Here is a 21,514-nt window from a genome sequence, read left to right on the forward strand (position 1 = left end):
CTAAGCAGAACACTTTGCTATTCCTTCCTTATAACTCACTAGCACTCACACGAGCTCTGACTTTGCCCTTCGGTGCCCTTTTAAATGTTGGAGATGAAAACGCTGGGGAGAGGAGTAGGAGATGACGGTAAAGTAGGAGATCTTAAGTCCAGACATGGGGAGAAGCACGTAGCACAGCAGACTTGGGGCACCCCATCAAGAGACACAGACATCTGGCAGTAAGACAAGTTTAAGGGAATGTGCTGGATTGAATTGCATTTGCTTGTGCTGCCAGGACACTTTCATCACCCTGAGATCCCTGGCCTGGGTGCCAACCAAGGGCATATGTGGCCAGAGAAGTGCCACACTTTCAGCAGATAGTTTTTGCCCAGACAGATGGGTGGATGAATGGATGTATGGATGGGTGGATGAATGGATGTATGGATAGATGGATAAACAAACATGAACAAATAAGCAAGTGAACAAACAAACAAACAAAAAGAACAAGCAGTGTACTTTTTCTCTATGCACTTTACAGCCACCCACTCTGAATTAATATTCTACTTGCAAAGAATATTCAGCAAAGTTGCTCCCAGCCGATTACTCCACACTACACACAAATGTTGTCTGATTCACTGGAGACATCAACAGAATACTATATACAATCCAGGTAGTGGTAATTTTCCCAGACTACCACACCAAGGCAATAACAATAATTAATAGCAACTAGAACACATTGCTTTAAAAATAAATTACCACAATTGGGTATCTGCAGGTTTGCCAGGGGAATATTCTTGCTGCTTTCATTCAGGCAGTACAAATCCTGAGTGTCTGGACTGGATTTAGCCTCTTGGAGAGTCTTGATCCACATAATGTCACAGGAGCATGTAAATGGATTGCCTACCAGGATCCTACAGGGAACAAAAATGACAACAGATCAAGTTCCTTTTTCCATTTTAGCTACACTGGTGCTTGTAAAATACTACAGCATTATGAATTCTTTCTAGTCAGCAACGCTTTGAAGTCATACCACTTTCCTAGCATGACAGTACTTACTATTCCTTCATTTATCTGATACTTACTGAGCATCTGCTATGTGCAGACAGCACTGGAGAATGACAGAAGACCTTACAGAATAACAAGGGAAACGAGTTACAGAGAGAAATAGCCAAAATATAGGACAGAAAAGAACGTCTCATAACATGGGGAAAATAAGGTGCCATGACAAATTTATCATGGTTATGATAGAGTTATAAGAAGATGCCAACAAGAAGTTTTCAGGAATGCTAACATACTTATTTCTGACCAGGCTAAAGGCTCAAGTGTTACCACTTTCTAAGCTCAAACTTCAGCAGGGGGCAGAAGAATTTCATCTCAATTTAAAATGAGACTGTAAGTACAAAGCTAAGACTAAAGTGTGAATGCCAGAAGGCTGGTACCCCTAGCTTTCTGCATTATGCAATCACAGTCAGTTTCATTGATTCAAGATAGCTGGAGTGAAGGTGAGAGAGAGAACCTGAAAGGGAGCTGCAGACCTTCACACATACACACACACACACACACACACACACACACACGCACAGCAAGCTCTTCTGAGGGCACGGCAACTGAGCTGCAGATTGAGCTGTGTTAGACCACTGTGGGCGGAAAGCCACCGCCATTCAGACCTCAGCCCTGCTGCCTGGACTCCTGTAGCCTGCAATGGGTAAAAGAGGAAGTAGTCAAGAGGAAAATAAAAACCACAAGGAAAAAAAAAATCTTTAAATGCTTATTTATAATACTCAGTGGCCTATTTAAGATGAATTCCATTTATGGTAATGAGCCTTTAAATGAGGCCATTTAAAATCGTTACATAGACTCTGCCTGGCATTAACCACAATACTTAAGATTTCCGTGAAGACAGGACCTGGACTTTGCCACATCATTTAGTCCTGTGGTTTTCTGGTTGGGTTCTAAGAATCTCAGGGATCCCTGGAGACTTTTCCAGGAGTTTCTTAGGGGAAAATGTGGTCATGATAGATTCATTTAATTTGTGTCTGCTTGATCACCTCCAAGTATCCCTCCAACACCAAAATGGGATTTGATGTTATGGGATATGGAAAAGAACACAGAAAAGACCCACCACCAGTTTAAACGCCACTCATCCAAAATGCTTCCTGGACCTCTGAGTACATGCAAAACTAAAGAGTCTTTCTAAAAGAGGATATCATTAACTCAGCAGAAGGGATAAAGAAGGAAAGGAATGTTTCAATTACGAATACAGCAATGTTCATATGACAACACAACACTGGTGCACAGCTGGCTTCTTTCTCCAGCTTACTGTGCAAGCTCAATGATTATGACAGCACATTACACTTATATCTTTAGGTTTCTACCTCTCCCACTGCATAACAGAATCCAGGAACATAGAAACGTTTCTCCCTTTATCCCCATGGCCCTGTGCCATATCGTGTTGATTTGTGATAGGTACAAAATTAACATTGGTTGAATCAATGGATTAAATATGCTTCAAGAAGAATATTGAGACATAAATTTGAAATTGAAATTCTAATTTTTAATCCAGCAAGAAAATTTTAAACAATGTTGCCCAAAATTTTTACACCAAGTACTTTATCCAGTCTCATATATCTTTCTTTAGGTTGTCATGCCTATTCCGGTGTTAGAAGCATTAGTGCTTCAATGCCCTGAATTCACTTTATTCCAAATAATTGCCAATTGCCAAGACTTTCACCATATAACACCCATTACACCTATTAACTTATTGTCTCTCCAGCAGTGACATCTTCCAATCTGCACAATTTCCTTGCGAATAAGGATGGATCTTCATGAAAAGACTCCACAATTCAGGCAACATAGAGTTTAAGCAAATGCCATTGTCTAATCTTCAAAGGCCTCTTCCTGGGCCCACATCTGCCCCACAAAGCCTCTGCATTAGGACGCTTTGAGGTACCTTGCCATAAGAATGGCAACAGTTCATATTTGTTTAACGGGGACAATGCAAGGAATTGAGCTCACTTGGAAATCCTGGCTGTTAGTCGTCACCACCTTGAAATATGTTTTCTATCATTTCACGACAGACGAAAATGGGACTTAAAAATAATGCAGTAACAGACCTGGAAGAAAATCTCACAAAGATCGGTAGGGAAAGAGAAGAACTACCTTTCCTCCAATGTTCCCTATCCTTAAGACGGACAAAAGTGAGCAGAATTTTGCCCATTTTTATTTCCTCCTTGAATGGGTTTGCTTGACTTTAGGGCCTGAATCCAACAGGAACCAAACAGATGCTGTGAGATATAAAGTATATAGCTGTTTTCACACAAAGCCCCCTTCTTCTTCTCTTTTTTCCCTCTACTAGAAATTATTTATGTAAAAACAACATTTAAACGAACCAGAAATGATATGTCACTACTGAGATTTCTATTTTTTTAATTACTGAATTTTTAAAATGAGAAATAATAAACCATGAGGGAATAAAAGACTGAGAGACTGAAACTTGAGAAATCATTTTTCGAGAATTTGATATAAAAATAGATCTGCAACATCACTCATTAAAAGAAAAATACTGAATTGCCCCTTCCTTTGAAAAGTTTTCCCCAAATGCCACACAAAATCGTTACTTACAGTTCAGACAAGTCAAGGTGACGGAAATGTTTCCTAGACAAACTCGTCAATTTGTTTCGGGTAAAATTGCTGAAAGGAATCAAAAACATTAAACATGAATTTAAAATGTTACATTTTAGGAACACAGTATTCAGAGATTTTGTTTACAAAATACAATTTTATTTGATCATTATGCATGCTTTACTTACATCCACATCTCTCTCTCTTTCACTTAGAGTGATAGCTGAGTTTTTCCTCTAACCTTGTCTGTATTTTTTTCTTTGCAGGGAGGGGTAGCATAAATATATTGTGTATTTTTAATGTCTTTTTCGTCCAAAAGCTTATTTTTCATATGTTGATTTGGAGCCAAGTTATATATCTCATAGAAATCCTGATCTTTTGAACAATTAATAGGAAGATATGTAACATTAAATAAAATTTAAAACTATAAACCCAATAGGGAAAAAAGATGCCTTAAAACTAAAGAGCATCATGGATATTTTGAAATTATGTGGCATACAAAACTCTGAATATTAACTGAATTCAATATGTCTTTATATGAAAGACATTTTATTGATGAAAAAACACTACTGAGATTGTTTACATACGAGCTAGATAACCGAATACCTCCACGATGAGAACAAAGAAAATTAGATAACAAGGAATACACCAGATTTCATCTTGAAATCTGAAGACATACCATCTTCAGATATGGACCAACCAGACAATAAAAAGATATATTTGTGATTAAAAAAATGATAACTTACTGACATGTTCCAAACATATAATTTGATTCGATAAAAGAGTTTCCAATGATCAGTGCCATGAGATTTTGGGGTAGGAAATTCAGAGGCATAACCCTGGCAGCTGACTCACTCTGCAAATTTGTTTACTGTTTAAATTTATTTAAAGAGTGTCCAATGCTTGGGCCTACAGATGTGTTTAATAAATAAAATGAATGTAAAACAAACATCAACTTTCATAAAAACAGCCAAGACCTACAAAACGGAGGAAGCCGATGAGTCTTTCAGCGTGTGTTTCCTGCCCAGGAAGGCAAGTGTTGGGCTGACAGTTGGATAAAACATGCGATCTGGCCGGGCGTGGTGGTTCACGCCTGTAATCCCAGCACTTTGGGAGGCTCAGGCAGGCAGATCACGAGGTCAGGAGATCCAGACCATCCTAGCTAACACGGTGAAACCCTGTCTCTACTAAAAAAATGCAAAAAATTAGCCGGTCGTGGTGGCGGGTGCCGGTATTGCCAGCTATTCGGGAGACTCAGGCAGGAGAATGGCGTGAACCCAGGAGGCAGAGCTTGCAGTGAGCCGAGATTGCGCCACTTCACTTCAGCCTGGGCAACAGAGTGAGACTCCGTCTCAAAAAAAAATAAAAATAAAAATAAAAAACATGACACCTGAGGGTGACAGTGATCCTGGCCCCTTACCTGAGGCTACTCTTCACTGTCAGCCTAAGGAAGTCATCACTGAAGTATCCTAGTGTGTCTGATCCGTCACACAGTCCTGGGGTTACAACCAGGAGCCAAAGCATGAACTAAGGCTAGTCAGTTGATAAGAAAGAACCTACCACTCTGGTGTCTCACAAATCATGAATGTGTGTGTCCACTCCCAGTTTAATTCTATATTGAGATCTCCACTCATCCAAACCCCTACCTACACAAGGGTACCCTCCTTCCTTCTAGGCGTGCATCTTCTCGCTTCACACTGAGTATAAAGTGCTCACCCACGTGAAAAAATAATCCACCAGGAAGTTGTAAAATGTGCCCACATAAGTCTCTTCTTTTGGAACGTGAATTAAGAATGGGTTTCGGGCCGGTCGCGGTGGCTCACGCCTGTAATCCCAGCACTTTGGGAGGCCAAGGCGGGCGGATCACAAGGTCAGGAGATCGAGACCACGGTGAAACCCCGTCTCTACTAAAAATACAAAAAAAAAACGGGCGCTATGGCGGGCGCCTGTAGTCCCAGCTACTCGGGAGGCTGAGGCAGGAGAATGGCGGGAACCCGGGAGGGCGGAGCTTGCAGTGAGCCGAGATCGCGCCACTGCACTCCAGCCTGGTGGACAGAGCGAGACTCCGTCTCAAAAAAAAAAAAAAAAGAATGGGTTTCGGTCGGCCGCAGTAGCTCAAGCCTGTAAACCCAGCACTTTGGGAAGCTGAGGCTGGTGGATCACCTGAGGTTGGGAGTTTGAGACCAGCCTGGCCAACATGGCGAAACCCCGTCTCTACTAAAAACACAAAAATTCGCCGGGTGTGGTGCCGGGCGCCTGTAATCTCAGCTAGTTGGGAGGCTGAGGCAGGAGAATTGCTGGAACCCGGGAGGCAGAGATTGAGGTGAGCCAAGATGGCGCCATTGCACTCCAGCCCGGGCAGCAACGGCAAGACTCCTTCTTAAAACTAAGCAAAAACAAACCAACAAACAAGAAAAGAATGGGTTTCAAAGGTCTACAGTGCATTGAAAAGTCAGTCTGCCTATCTTTTCCACAGTTTCTAAGGCACAAATGCTTTCATCGGAAGTCCCAATCTTTCTAAAACAAACAAACCAAAAACCAAAAACCTGCTTTCCTCCTCAAGAAAAAGGCGGAGAGAGGCAACGAAGAAAGGAGGTTTAGGGTGAAGGGTCTCCCTGTCTGCTGGTAAAACCGCCACCCCGCGGAGCTGCTGCCTCTGTGGGGCCGCCAGCAGCACCGCAAAGAGCGGGGTTATGGGCCAAAGAACAAGATGAGTCTTATGAACCATACTTATTATTGGGGCCAAAAGCCAAAAAGGAGGAAGAGGGGAGGGAAAAAAATCAACAATCCTCTTACTGTTTGATTATAGAGCTTTGCAAGGGAGCTAATTAGCACCTCTGCAAAGTCCCTGGAAAACACAAATACCAGCTTTTCTCACAGTCCCTGGGCTCTTAGGGGCTGGGCAGGAATTAAAGGCATCAAGAAATAACGCAGTGACCACTCTCTGGGGCTCTGGGCAGTCCCCATGTGATGCTAATATGGACAGGGTAGTGGGAAGAGTGGAGAAAGTGAGAGGATCCCTTTTAAATTTCCCTAAAACCCGAAGTGAAATCGACTGATCTTGTATGCGTTTTTATATTGCTGAGGAAACTCAGAGAGATCATCAGTATATCCCAGGGGTACAGAGAAACAGTTTTTAATACATATTTTGTTATCAGCTCCCTTGCACCCCACTGCCTTGATATTTGAGGTAAGAGTGCAATTTGCATGCGGAAAATCAGGGGACCACCAACCAAGCTGGTCCCCAGAGTCCTCCATCATAAGCAGAGGTTATGTCTAAGATCCGGATAGGCGACACCTGACTTAATTCCTTCCTTCCTCCCTACTGTTCTCAAAAGCAAACTACTTAATTTAATTTCAGATTTTGGTGATTAAGAGCCTCTTTTCTCCTGTGAATATATGAAGCTTACTGCCATCTGATGACCTCTTCATAACTGCTGGATACTTGCCTATTTCTCTCTGTCTTACTATTCAATAACGGCTACAAATATTAGTAGCGTTTTTGCAATTTGATCAATGATTGACATCCCAACTCTTGCTTCTTAAGAAAACTGTGTAAGATATGTATGTCCCTTTAGCTTCCCATTTTAAAATAATTCTTCTCTGGAAGCTAGGGACAGATATTTGACTTTGTATAAGCTGTGTACTGCACAAAGAATACCACCAAAATCATTCTATCATATACCAACATGAAAAAATATACAAGGTGGCTTTCATATTCATAGAAATAGCATGCAATAAGGAAAATATACAAAGCAAAGTGAAGTAAGAAGTAAGTCTATTAATAAAACCGTAATTAGCCAGAGCCCACTGTCCAAATCACAACATTAGGAGAAGTGATGTGATAAAAGAGCCAGTAAAATGCAGTTGTTGAGTAATTTGGGTCTAAGGTCAACTGTAATGAAAATACCAGAACTTAACCACTGAGGTCATTAATTACATCTAAGTGACTGCATTAGAGCATTTTGCCTTTTTCTTCTTTCCAACTTCTCTCTTGTTTATGCTATCGAGGCCTACGCAGCCATCAGATTTGTGCAGGCAAAGATTTGTGCAGACTGCAGAGATGATTCCAAAAAGCATTTAATTGAAATGTGTTAATAAAGGTCCCTGGAGTTTTATCACATTTTTGCAGAATGTTTTATGTCTTAATTTACAGACTGTATTTTTAAAGTGACTTCATCATTAATGCCACCTATAAAATATGAAGCTGTGATATTGGCTTTATGAAATTAATATTTTCCATAATATCAACAAATTTCAATAGAGTGTCCAGGCAATCTGCTTCAAAGAGAATGGTTTCTTTTATAACTGGCATAGAAATCAGCTGGGGAACTGTTCTCAAAAAAAGAAAGAGGACAAACCTTATAAGAAAGTCTGATTCTCTAATTATATGGATGAAACAGATTTTATTTCCTGTACTCTTAATGTAAGAACCTGGAGAGGGGTTGGCCCTGGAGTCATAACTGACACTTATGATCTGTAAATCTGAGCAAGTCCTAGAACTCCCTCACTCTTTTTTTTTTTTTTAATACTTTAAGTTCTAGAGTACATATGCACAACGTGCAAGTTTGTTACATATGTATACATGTGCCATGTTGGTGTGCTGCACCCATTAACCCATCATTTGCATTAGATATATCTCCTAATGCCATCCCTCCCTCTTCCTCCACCCTGCGACAGGCCCCGGTGTGTGATGTTCCCCACCCTGTGTCCAAGTGATCTCATTGTTCAGTTCTCGCCTGTGAGTGAGAACATGCAGTGTTTGGTTTTCTGTCCTTGCGATAGTTTGCTCAGAATGATGGTTTCCACTATTCATAATAGCAAAGACTTGGAACCAATCCAAATGTCCATCAATGATAGACTGGATTAAGAAAATGTGGCACATATACACCATGGAATACTATGCAGCCATAAAAAAGGATGAGTTCATATCCTTTGTAGGGACATGGATAACGCTGGAAACCCTCACTCTTATTTTATCTATGAAATGTGAATAAAAAGATCTGCCCTACCAATTATCAGAAAAAAATCATGTGAAATATTCCAGGTGAGGGTCCCATAGATAGACTATGATATATAAGGTATCATTGCAAAGAGAATTTGGTACAGCAAAACAGAATCAATGAATGCAGGCAACAACCTTCTGGTAGAAGCTCCACTAAAAACTCAGGGAATGGGAGTTCTGAGTCTGTGCTCAGAGATGCATAAATATTCTGCACTTAGGTGATCTTTAGTTTAATGAAGATACCTATCAGGAAAGCCACGGCTTATGGACTTAAATGCCATCATCTAGAGGATTTAGCAACAAACAAGCTAACAGTTCCCATTGTCCATATTTCCATTTGAATTCAGTGGACAAAGCATCAACAAGACTTTGGGGAAACAGTTCCCATTATTAATGATTTTCTGTACCTTTGGCATGTCCCATGATTGATTTTTCTCTACCTTTATCAATTCATGACAGACGACTTTGGGAAAATGAAGATTCAAAAGAGAATCCTATTGTGGGGGGAAAAACACCAGTAATTTTTATTTCCCTATAAAGGCCAAGGCCAAGTCAGCTTCTTTCAGTTCCACTGGTTTGATGTCTTCCAGGGAGCATGTCATGATTCCAAGGAAGAAAATCAAGAACTCTGTGCAAGGACACAGTTTTCACATCAGACTCCTTGCTGCTAGCCTATTGCTCTGTCCAAGATGGAACTGGCCCAGAAATTCATGAAAGGGAATAAACAGCCTGTTCTAAGTACCCCTCTGAAGCTATTCAAACAATCAAACAAAATCAGAGCTAATGTTTCTAAGCTATTATCACAGCTATACTAACTTTAAAAAGGGAGGTTTCGAGTTGGAAAAGAAGGAAAATAAACAGAGGGGGGAAATATTGAATAAAATGGGTCCTGGGAAGCAAAAGAATCAATCTCTACTTACATGTGCTGCAGGTTGCTGTTTTTCAGAAATGCTTTATGAGCCACAAATTTTAATCCAGAATCCACAATTGTCCTGTGAAGACGCATAATTTCACGCATATTAGAACGAACCAGTGAATGCCTGCCTGACCAGAGTAGACAATAGGAAAAATCTCTGAGATAATGTGTGCTGGTCCTGAGTACTCACAGATTTCTCAGTCCCACGTAAGCTTCAACATCATCTTCGTTGATGATTTCTAACCTTTTCTGATTTGCGATGAAACTGTAACAAAGCAGAGAGTGAATTGCAGTGACTCAGAATGTAGGCAGCAGCACCATGAAGAACTCCCATCCACCTCACCCAGGTGTCCAAGGCGCTCCCTCCACACCCATCCGAGCCTTGCCATCTTTTAAAATATGGCAGGAGAGCAAAACTGAGCATGACTGAGCAGAAACCATGACTGACCAGGTTTCATGGTCAACAACCAATTCACTGGGTTTCATTTCTCCTGTTTTATTGTCTTTCACCCAACAATTTCACTTTTCTTTCCCTTTCAGAGTATCACCAGTGTACATAGGTGAAAATACCATGGAAATGCATCTACTCCTCTCAAAGGTGCTTCTACCCTTATGGTGACAGCCACAGAGATGCTGCTGTCATCACTGCACAAGAAAAGTCACATATTTCCTCACATTTCAAGAGAAACAGCCACTCCCTCCTTTACCTCCTAAAATACTAAAGTGCATTTCCCCTACCCCGTCCTCTTTTCTCTATTTTCCTGGCCCAGCATCTCCTCCTTCTGCCTTTGTCAGTAACAATATCAATCTTTCCTTCGATGAACCACATTTCACAAACCCCATATGGCCTTAGTGCATTCTCCGTGGGAACGCTCCCCCCTCCCCCACCCCCTAAGCCCTCCAATATAGGGGTGGATAGAGAAAACTCCATCCCTTTGGCCACGTTGGTGTCTTAGAGATGTGCACATGACCTCAATTACACCGAGAGGAGTCTTCCCTGAGATTAAATAAATGAATGCTGGGAAAGAGAGAGTCTCTGTCTTTCTCTGGGATCATAGCTGAAGGATGGCACAGGCCTGCGACTTCCATGGGGAAATTTTCTCCTACAAGGAAACAGACCGTCCAAAAATGAAGTCAGTCCACAGAAAGAAGCAGAGCTAACAAGACAGAACTCTAAAAACACCACTTGAGCCATTAGATACAACTGTCTCTGAGGCTAGATGTCACGAACCTGAATTGATCTTAATTTCTATCATTCACAATCAGTAACATCCCTAGTGATACAAACAAATAGCTATTAAAACCATCATCATGGAACTTCCTACACTCTACCCTGTACTACAGTTATTTAAATACCTGTCTATTCAGTTTTCTTAGATCATAATGTCTTTGAGACAGTTAGATCTGTTTTATAACTCACCTAGCTCACTACCCAGTACAAGGTAGGTACTCAAAGGATGGATGGAAGGATGGATGGATGGATGGATGGATGGATGGATGGACAGATGGAGAAACAGATGAACTGTACTTGGAGTTACAAAGGTACTACAAGAAATTATGCAGGACGAATTCTCCCCTTTCTTCCTGAAAAAATTTAAGATATATAACATATTCCAATTAAGACACTGAAAACAAATATGTAGCCCTGCTGTTAACAATGTGAGTTAAAATGAAAAAAATATTAAACGATGGGGAGGAACATATAGCATCTATAGGTCAGCCACTGTGAGGAGGAAAATGATGACAAGCTGTATAGTAAGGGTTTGGGCACCTCTTTTTAGAAAATAAATTTTAAAAATAAAAATAAGTAGATTCTCTGAGAAGACAAAATTACACCGAAGATAAATATTTTTAAACGCATCCACACAAACATTGTCCCCTGTTACATAAAAAACCAGCCTCCAAGATAGAATGGTGACTTTTTCTGAAACAATTATTGGTTGTCCCTTATACCCAGGGCCTGGCACACTTAATAAATGTACAGGAAGCTTTCGTTCCCTTCCCTCCTCCCATCACACATAGAAGGAAACATTTTAAGACTTGAAAGGAATGCTCAATTTTTAATATCAAGTGTTTCCGAGTTATCACACTTTAGATACATTTTTGCAAGATTTTTCACCAACATTTTCAATAGAGATCACAGTGACCTCACTCTTCTAAATGATCTCACAATAAGAACTGCATTCCAAAGAGCCCTGAATGTTAATACTTTTTCTCATGCAACTGACAGCAAAAAAGGATAGATAATGTGGGCGAGTTTTCCTCTGGAGTCACAATCTAGGCTTCCAGGCAAGACTGTCCACTCCTTCCGTTCTTCCTTACTCTTTTCCTGGATTATCCTTGCATCTTCCATGCTCACAACAAGGGCCTGGAACTCAATGAGGACTTTATCATGATCTGCACAAGGCACTCATCTTTAACTTTTTGTTACTTATGCCCTTTCTTTTGATTTTTCATCAGACATTTAATTTATCAACTCCCCGACCTTATTCAATAGAATACAACGAACCAGCAAATAAAAATGGAAGGCATAGAGGAGGAAAGACAGGGGTAGAGACGTCCATGGACTGTACAAAACTATGTGGGCTTAAAAAAAAAAAAAAAAAAAAATAATTTAATTTAAAAATAAATAAAAAATAAAGAGATATCAATGGAGCCAGGAATTCGGTTTAGAAATGCATACACTTGTTAGGAAGAAAAAAAACACACACAAGCTTAATTCTATGCTTTCTAGTCACCAGTGCCCAAGAAAGAAGGAGATGAGGATAAATTTGGTCAATGGTAAATTCACAGTATTCATGAGATGAAAATGAGCCAATTAAGCAAAGCACCACTATTCCGAAATCTAAGACCAGACAGGAAATTTTGCTGAAAACCATCAAAAGAAGTGATGAAAAATGGTCACTAGAGAATACTCCCTTATTGTGGGGGCAAGAATGCCCTGGATAAATAAATAAATTTTTCTCCTTGCCAAGATGGAGAGGCCAACAGAAAAGCTGGATTAAAAGTTCAGCAAGGGCTCTTCTAGTAATAGATCCCAAGAATTCTCCCTCATAAGCTACTATGCGTAGTCATGTCCACAATATAGACATCAGCTACAAGCTGCTCAAGAAATCCACCCCCTAAGAAACTCTCTTTAGCTACCACTAAGTGAAGAATCAAATCATAGGGTTAAAAAAGAAGCCAGTAAGGTGAATAACAGGTAATTCACAGAGGGGAAACTTCGGTGGCCAAGAAACATGAAAAGTTGCTCATCTCCCAAGAAACGTGAAATGCAAATTAAAATAACAGTGACATACTATTCCTCTCCCACTAGACTGACAAAGTGTTTAAAGCCTGACAATGTAAAACATTTCTACGGATGTGATGAAATTTCTCTGAAATTGTTGGAGGAAGTGTAAATTGTTATAACTACTTTGAAAAGCACTTGGCCTGTATCTTGGAAAATTATAAATTAGCACCTTCATGACCCAGCAATTCCATTCCAGGTATTCACACAAGAGAAGTTCTCACATACGGACTCAAGAATAGTCATTGTAGTATGATCAGTAGAATATTACAACATTTATTGTCATAGAGTCAAAAGCTGGAGCAACCCAAGTGTCCATCCACAAAGAATAAGGTGTGTTAACTATATATATATATAAAATTAAATCAGACCTACATATTTGAGCAGAAAGACACTGCCATGCTAAGTGAGAAAGAAGATAGGCAAAATTGTATACTGATACATATGTGTAATATAAAACAATCTATGTGAACTTTTAAAAATATATAAAAAATAATACCACATAGTGTTCACAGTCAAGTAGATATGCAAAGTATAGAAAGATGATTCCAAGGAAGGTGGCCTTGGGAAAGGAGAATGGGTCTGGGGTTTTACACACACATACACACACACACACACACATAACTTTAACTCTTTATACCATTTATGTTATTAAACTGCTAAACTATTTTATTAAAAGAGAAACAACTTGCATCAAAAAGATAAAAATGTTAAACTATCATTTTTGAATGTAATTATATAAAGTTATTATGTCATTATACTTTTTTGAAGTTTTAAAATTTATGAAGAAAAAAGAAAGACAAGAAAGAGAGAGAGAGAGCAAGAAAGGATGGGAGGGACAGAGGGAAAGAGAGAGAGACAGAGATTGCAACAATCATACAGAGGAAATAACAGCAGGAAAGTCAGACCCCAGGGCTTCTCAGTGACTCAGTGGGCAAACACACCTGAGCTCAAGTTCTTGCTTCCCTGGACCACCCAAACAGCAAACAGCTAACAGCTTTCTTTCCCTGCCCCACGGCCTCCGGACAGAAACGGAAGACCAAGGTGCGTGCTGCGCTGCCCCCTCCTGGTGACTTCCACCTGCCTCCGGGAGGATCTCCACAGCCCTGGCCTCTCCTGCTCTCTGTCTCAGGGCAACTGATCCCAAAGGCACAGGGTTAGGAAGGAGAGACGAAGCGCCAGGTCAGGGCCACCGACAGGCAAGCAGCAGGCTCTTTCCCAGAAAAATCACTCCCCACTGCCCCTGTTAAAGTGCAGTGACACTGTGGGTTCTTCACCGAGTCAAGCTCTGCTTAATAAAACACGTCTCCAAAAAGGGTGCCATTCCCTCAAGGGAGCAGTGGGAAGGCCCACAATTGTGGCACACACCCAACCAGGAGTTTTCTCTCCATGACAACCTCAAACTCATCTAACCTAGGCCCACTGCTCTAGAAAGCTTAGGCCCAGGGGCTTCCAGGCACAACCTCTCCGACCCCACAGTCCATGTCCCTGCACTTGCCTCACAGGAATCTCACATGAGGTCCATGGAGCTTTGGTCTTCTCAGAAAATTGAGCTTCCCTCCACCCCCCAGCCTGCAGACATTGCTTGCATGCTCTGTTAGGCAAGTCAGCGGCCCTTAAATAATAACCAAGGGACATGGTGAATTCAAGTTATTGCACTTGTAAGTTATCCCAGGACCTTCCAAGACTTTCTTGAGTGATTTGTAGACAACACCAAAAATGCTTTTTCCAATCAGAACACTTTTATTCCATCAGTTGGCAAGCATTTTTTGCAGTTATTGCACTTGTAAGTTTGCAATTAAGAACTAGAGCAATGGGAGGTACTCTTTGTACCCTCAATTTCATTTTTCTATGAATCTACCTGACTCCATAACTGAATTGTTAGCTCCTCATCTCATCTCACTGATCTCTGTTTCCTAGCACAGAGCTGATGCTCAAGGAATGTCTGGTGACTTAGGGCACCCAAACAGGTACACTGATCCTCCACCTGGAGTTTATCACCATCATAGGGCATAGCTTCACTTCTCACACAGAAAACAAGCAAACAAAGGAAAGACAATGACAGAGGGAGATGGAAAGCTCATTTTCCATCTCCAAATTTTGAACTCCAAATTTGCCCAATCTAAACGCTAATTTAGATTACAAGAACACAACATGTTCAAACCAACTACTTATTTATTTATTTATTTATTTAAGTGATAAAAACCAACTAGCCACAGTGGCTCATACCTGTAATCCTAGCACTTTGGGAGACCAAGGCAGGAGGATCACTTGAGCCCAGGAGTTCGAGACCAGCTTGAGCCACATAGTAAGACCCTGTCTACACAAAATTTAAAAATTACCTGGGCATGGTGGCAGGTGCCTGTGGTCCCAGCTGCTTGGGAGACTGAGGTGGGAGGATCACTTGAGCCTAGGAAGTCAAGGCTAGAGTGAGCCATGATAGCACCATTGCACTCTAGCCTGGGTGAAGAGCAAGATCTTGTCTAAAATATTAATAATAATTGCCCTCAGCAGACAAGCATTCATTTGCCACAGAACCCCAATGTGTCAGGAATGTAAGACCAGAAATGGCCTCCAAGGCTCTTCAAATCCAGCAATTCTTGATCTTGAAGGAGATGATGCTCTAAGGAGAGACAGTGGACATTGCCACAGGATATGATGAGCCAAAAAGAAAAGGTCCTAAGCAGAGGTACATGCACTTGCCCTGTGAGGGCACAGTGGAAGGAACTACAAAATGTTTTTGGAAATATATATTTATTTATATATATTTAAATAATTGGGCAGGTCAGTGAAGGCTTAAAAGGAGAAACGGCATTGAGCTCAAGCTTTGAAGATTGATCCAAAAGTGGACAGATAAAGAATTAGCACATAAACAAAGTACATGCTATTTGTTATCTTGTTTTATGTTGTCACCAAATCTTCTCCAGTCTCAATTTGACATTCAGGACCTTTACTAAGACATTTTTCTGAGGGTAAAGAATGTCTTCTTCTTTGGCTTAACAAAAAGCTTATAGCTGGCTTTTTGGAAAATAAGAGAAAAGAGGTAATTTTAGAGAAAATTCACAGAAACATTTTTGAGTTACAGGTTCCTGGAAGGGGTCCTCATCACATTTTAAAAGATTTCACGTTTGCTTTAACAACCTATCAAATAATTCCTCTAGGTAATCTCTTCAAGCAACAACAAGTAGTATCTAATGCATCTTGTCTTTATGTATATTAGCTTAATAGTGGTATTACTCAAAAGAAAAATTCCCCTTTAGCTTAGCCTTTATTACCTGAACTGTACTCTGGCAACACATCAAAATTAAATGGAAGAAGCTGTGAATATTTCAAATGGTGACTCTTAAAGACGGAATCACTTCCTGCTACCCCAGCCTCCCTCCCTATAGATAGACCAATAGATAGAAACATAGATAGATAGATTTCCTTTTTTTTTTTTTTTTTTTTTTTGAGACAGAGTCTCACTCTGTCACCCAGGCTGGAGTGCAGTGGCACGATCTTGGCTCACTGCAAGCTCCACCTCCCAGGTTCATGCCATTCTCCTGCCTTAGCCTCTCGAGTAGCTGGAACTACAGGCGCCCACCACCACGCCCAGCTAATTTTTTTGTATTTTTAGTAGAGACGAGGTTTTACCATGTTAGCCAGGATGGTCTCGATCGCCTGACCTCGTGATTCACCTGCCTTGGCCTCCCAAAATGCTGGGATTACAGGCGTGAGCCACCCCACCCAGCCGATAGATTTTTATCAAATCTAATCCATCAATCAATCAATCTATCATCTCCAGATGATATCTCTCAATCTATCAATCTATCATCTCTAGATACATAGATGATAGACAGATGATTGATTGATAGATTATATTTGATAAAAGTAGACAGAACTCAAATTCCCAGGCTTACAGCCACTGCATTTCAACTCTGATAGGATTCTCTCTGCTCTCAGGTTTCTTTCATAGGTAGTAGAATAATCCTTTTCTTAAAAAAAATAATTCCCTTGGTCCCTGGGTTCACAGCTAGGCAGTTTCAGTTTCTCAGCAAAAATGCTGAGAAAGAGTTTTGAAAATCAGTCCCTGAACAGGTGCAGGTGATACGAAAGACCAGACTCTCAGTCTGTGGCTCTATTCTTGAGGGGGTATGCCCCCCAACTGTGAGGATGTGAACAAAAAGAACGCTAAATGAGCAAACCCAAAATCTAAATATGAAGAGCCTTCTACTGCATGCTGTCGAGCAGTGGCATTTTCAGCTTTCAGTTTCTTTTTGGCCATGAGCTTTGAAGTAGCACCAGTAACTCCCTCTTTATGGGGTGCTAACTGGTGTTAGCCAGAAGGCTACCCAGGGACTGTTTCCTAACAAAACAATGCTACCGGGAGAGTTATATGATTGTTCCCATTTTTCAGAAAAGGAAACTGGGTCCTTGCCATGCCAGGTCACTTCCCCAAAGTCACACAGCTGCCAAAACAGGATTTGAACCCAGATGTACCTGCCCCTGAAGTCTGAGCCCATAGCCACTGTACCATGCTCTAGGACTGGGGACTTGTAAATCCAGCACCTTCACGATAAATAATTTCTAGAGTTTTTGCACAATGGACCTGTACAAATAATCACAGCCCAAACACAACAGTCAATGGAAAAGAACAGGGATACTTTTTAGGATGATGTCCTGTATTATATCTACATAGAGCAACAATAGGAGATAAATAAGAACTCTTCAGATTCTTACACAATGCCATCCTCTGAAAGCTGCAGCTCATTAGAACAGCCCAAATACTCTGGGCATTTGCAACATTTGAGTGCCTGGAAAATAACTGGTAGTGTAGGATGCGATCTAAACATACTGCACTAGCTTCACCTCTTACTGGCTATATGACCTGAGACAAGTCCCTACCCCTCAGTTTCCTTGTCTGCAAAATGCAGTAACGACAGTAACTACCTCCTAGGGTTGTCAGGAAAATTAGAAAACCAGTCTGCATATGAGAATTTCAATTAATGCTAATTATTATTTAAAATGAACAGACCAGGTTCAAGGCCTGGCTTGGTTATAACTAGCTGGTGAGCTTAATGTCACCTGGCCCCTAGTGCAGGAGGAAATTTAAATTGATAACATCTCAGTTCTCTTCAGTACATAAATTATAAGAAAACAATCTTCAAGATATTATAAAGAAAAAAACTACACTCTGCATTTCTCTCTGAGTGTTTATATAGCATTTTTCTTATCTGTTCCCACCAATATGGTGATTTCCAACAGAGACCACCACAATTTATGATGAGCAAATCAAGAGAAAAAAAAAACTTAACATTTTCTTCCTTCATAAAACATATAGGTCTCTATCAGGAAAGGATAACTTTAATTTGACTTATTGGCATAGCCTTGCATGCAAGTTTAAGACTAGATCTCAGCCTACAAGTAACATGATGGGTAAATCTTAGCAACTGATGATCGACCAGAGGTCACAGTCAAACGCATGTGGTCTGGATCTGGTCAACAAGGGTGCTTTTAGAAATCTTTTAGAAAAATTTTATTGGTCACTAACATTTAAGATTGAAAATTTTCACATTTAAAAAATTTTGAATTTCCATATTGTCTTAAGAAAACAGAAGGTCCATGAAACCAAACCAGCATCTCCTCCTGGCAACCATGAGTGGTGCTACCCCTGGGTTGTTCGGGGCACGTTTCCAGTTGGTTCCATTCCGAGCAACTTCCGATCTTTCACTGGCCTATGGAAAGATTTTATGACACCTGATTTACTTATTGCTCAGAAGAGACTTTAATGCTCCAACTAATCTCCTACATGAATAAGAGATGTGTAGAGCTCCCATGCATAGCAATCTCTAAAATGAACCTCATCAAATAAATGCTACCAGGAGAGTAGCACACAGAAACTGTGTGTAAAGGCCGGGTGCGGTGGCTCACACCTGTAATCCCAGCACTTTGGGAGGCCAAGGTGGGCAGATCACCTGAGGTCAGGAGTTCGAGACCAGCCTGACCAACATGGAGAAACCCTGTCTCTACTAAAAATACAAAACTAGCCAGGCGTGTGGCACATGGCTGTAATCCCTGCTACTTGGGAGGCTGAGGCAGGAGAATCCTTGAACCTGGGAGGCAGAGGTTACAGTGAGACAAAATCGTGCCATTGGATTCCAGCCTGGGAGGCAGAGTCAGACTCTGCCTCAAAAAAAAAAGAAAAAGAAAAAGAAAAAGAAAAGGAAAGAAACTGTGTGTAAAATGACAGAGAAACTACAATTAAAAATTAACATTGTCTTTAAGTTACTTTTACCTGTTCTGGAAATTTTGCAAACTTCCTCTGTTGTTAAAAATGAACAAATACTGGTATAGACATAGCCAAGGTAATTTGATAGTTGGTATAACGACGAATACAATTACCAGGAGAAGCAAGGGGTGAGTTTTTTTCTGACAATTTTTTTCTTCCAATTTATTTAATTAATATCATTGTATATTTTACATTAGGTCTCAGATCTTTCATAGGTCACAGTAATCCACGACAGCCGATGGGAAGACAATAATCAAACAGGTACCAAGGCACTGTTTTACCATATTAAACCATGAAGAGTTCCAGGACAAAAATGACACTGAACTACTCTCCAAAAAAAAAAAAAAAATTTAAAACAAAATTTTTATTTGGAGCAGATGTACTCTAACATCGGTCACTATGAAACCGTCAGAAACAAAAGCCAGCTCATTCAGTGACTTGGGGTGACCTCTGCAGCTAATTCATCCTGGCAGGCTCACAAGAGGACCATCTCTCTCAGGGCTGGAGGCACCACGGGAGCCTAAGGGAGCTTTTCCTATGGCTGGGGAGGCCGTCTGGTCACACCTGCTCCTAGCAGCTCCTAGGCCAAAACCTTCTCTGCTGCTCTGTGGGGTGGAACTCTGGGATTTCAATCAAGCATTTGTCTAAGTTCTGGGGCAGTCACAGGGCTGCTTCCCCCAGGAAGCCTGCATCTCTGCTGGTACCTCTGCAGCTCATCTTCATACACAGATAGGGTAGCTTCCACCTGAACGAGCACACAGACCAGTCTGCTCAGTCTTTGTAAAAGGATGTCAGCCCCCACCATCTGCTTGTTTGGTTTTCAAAGAGAACAGATCTGGCCTTAACCAGCAACAGAGAATACAATTTTCCAGGCTCTGGTCAAAGGGGACAACCTCGAATCATGTGCAGTCCAGTTTCCATCAAAGCCCGGTTCAGCAAAGGGCATGTGGGAATGGGAGTCTAACATCCTGTGTTGTATCAGTGTTATAATTACAGCTCTGGGAGAGGAGATTCAATTCTTGGACTACTTTAGCCTCCTTGCAGAATTGATGTCCTTGTCACTTCCTCCAACTTTCACTGGCTTTCTTAGGAAGAAGAAAATGAAAGCTACTTCTGGATTTTTCATAAAAGCTGTGCATTACATCACTTATTGTTCCTGCAAAATAAATTCCTTTTGGAATATAGTGCCAGACAAATCTGTGTTCCTGTGGAATTAGTAGGCATTCTCCTTCCTAATAATGAGTTTCTCTTTTCACTGCCAGGAAGTTGGGGACAAATGTTGCACTCAGTTACAGCAACTATGCCAACCATTAGGGTTAGTTGGCGTTCTTGTCTTTAATTCTTTGATCCCTCTCATTTTTACCTTATTAATTTTATTGTATAAAATAATTATAATTCAAATAGTTATTCAAATACTGATGAAAAACCGATTGTGACATTTTTAACATTCATTCCATAAAAATTAAATGGTCTTTATGTACAATATGCTGACACTATAGAATTACCCTGCACTAGTTGTTTTAAAGAAATGAATTAGTAAGTAATTTCATCTATGATTTTTTAAAATTTCAGAGTGAATGCTCATTAAAAAGTAAAATCTTGAAACTTCAATCCAACATATAAATTATCTTTTTTTTTTTTTTCTTGAGATGGAGTCTCGCTCTGTCGCCCAGGCTGGAGTGCAGTGGCATGATCTTGGCTCACTGCAAGCTCTGCCTCCCGGGTTCACGCCATTCTCCTGCCTCGGCCTCCCGAGTAGCTGGGACCACAGGTGCGCGTCACCACGTCTGGCTAATTTTTTTTTTTGTAATAAATTATCATTTTTTAAAATGTCTTTTCCTCTTTCCCTGTTATTTCAGGCCAATAAATTTCCCACTTATGACTCTTGAAGAAGAATCTCCAATGATTCGCCTGGACTGTAAGAATTCTAAAAAGCATTCAAGTCAGCACGAATCACAGCAGAACACAGTTTTGAAAGCTCTTGGCCTCCAGTCGGGACAAATCATTCCATATGAAGAAAATTTTTGGAACTAATACTTCTCCAGCATCAGGATAGATCAAGTATGGCACAGAGAAAAATGAGCATCAGGCATAATGTCAAGAAAGGAGAATGATTCCAGTGGTAAAATTTTAGGATCTCTATGAAAGTCTGTTTTGATACTGGCACAATTTTTCAGCCAACATTTATAGGGTATGGGAGTAAGGAAAGGGAGTGAAGTTGAGGGACACTTCCCATTTTATCTTCAGCATTTCACTTCTCATGTTAACCTTCAGTCATTTTTATAGAAAGCTAGAGATTACTTTCTTTGGAGTTAAACTGCAAAGATGCTAGTAGAAAGAAATTCCAAATGTAATGGTTGTGTAAGGCCACAATAAATAAGTAATTTTGCAAAAAGAAAGCATGAATATCTATAAAAGTCCTAAACAAATGCCTTA

At 40.5% G+C, this 21,514-nt stretch overlaps 1 protein-coding gene across 5 annotated transcripts in view; it reads right to left on the reverse strand.

Moving 5' to 3' along the window:
* Positions 1–21,514, reverse strand: part of NTRK2 (neurotrophic tyrosine kinase, receptor, type 2) — a 374,546-nt gene that overhangs the window by 331,557 nt on the left and 21,475 nt on the right. For all 5 annotated transcript variants that reach the window (XM_011945896.1, XM_011945895.1, XM_011945897.1 and 2 more), the window contains 4 exons: positions 9,712–9,786; positions 9,526–9,597; positions 3,601–3,669; positions 736–890 (listed from right to left, as the gene is read on the reverse strand). In XM_011945896.1, coding sequence (XP_011801286.1) covers positions 736–890; positions 3,601–3,669; positions 9,526–9,597; positions 9,712–9,786 — 371 coding nt within the window. The remainder of the gene's footprint in view (positions 1–735; positions 891–3,600; positions 3,670–9,525; positions 9,598–9,711; positions 9,787–21,514) is intronic.

The sequence above is a fragment of the Colobus angolensis genome, unplaced genomic scaffold, assembly GCF_000951035.1.
Source record: "Colobus angolensis palliatus isolate OR3802 unplaced genomic scaffold, Cang.pa_1.0 Scaffold246, whole genome shotgun sequence".
NCBI classification, from domain to species: domain Eukaryota; kingdom Metazoa; phylum Chordata; class Mammalia; order Primates; family Cercopithecidae; genus Colobus; species Colobus angolensis.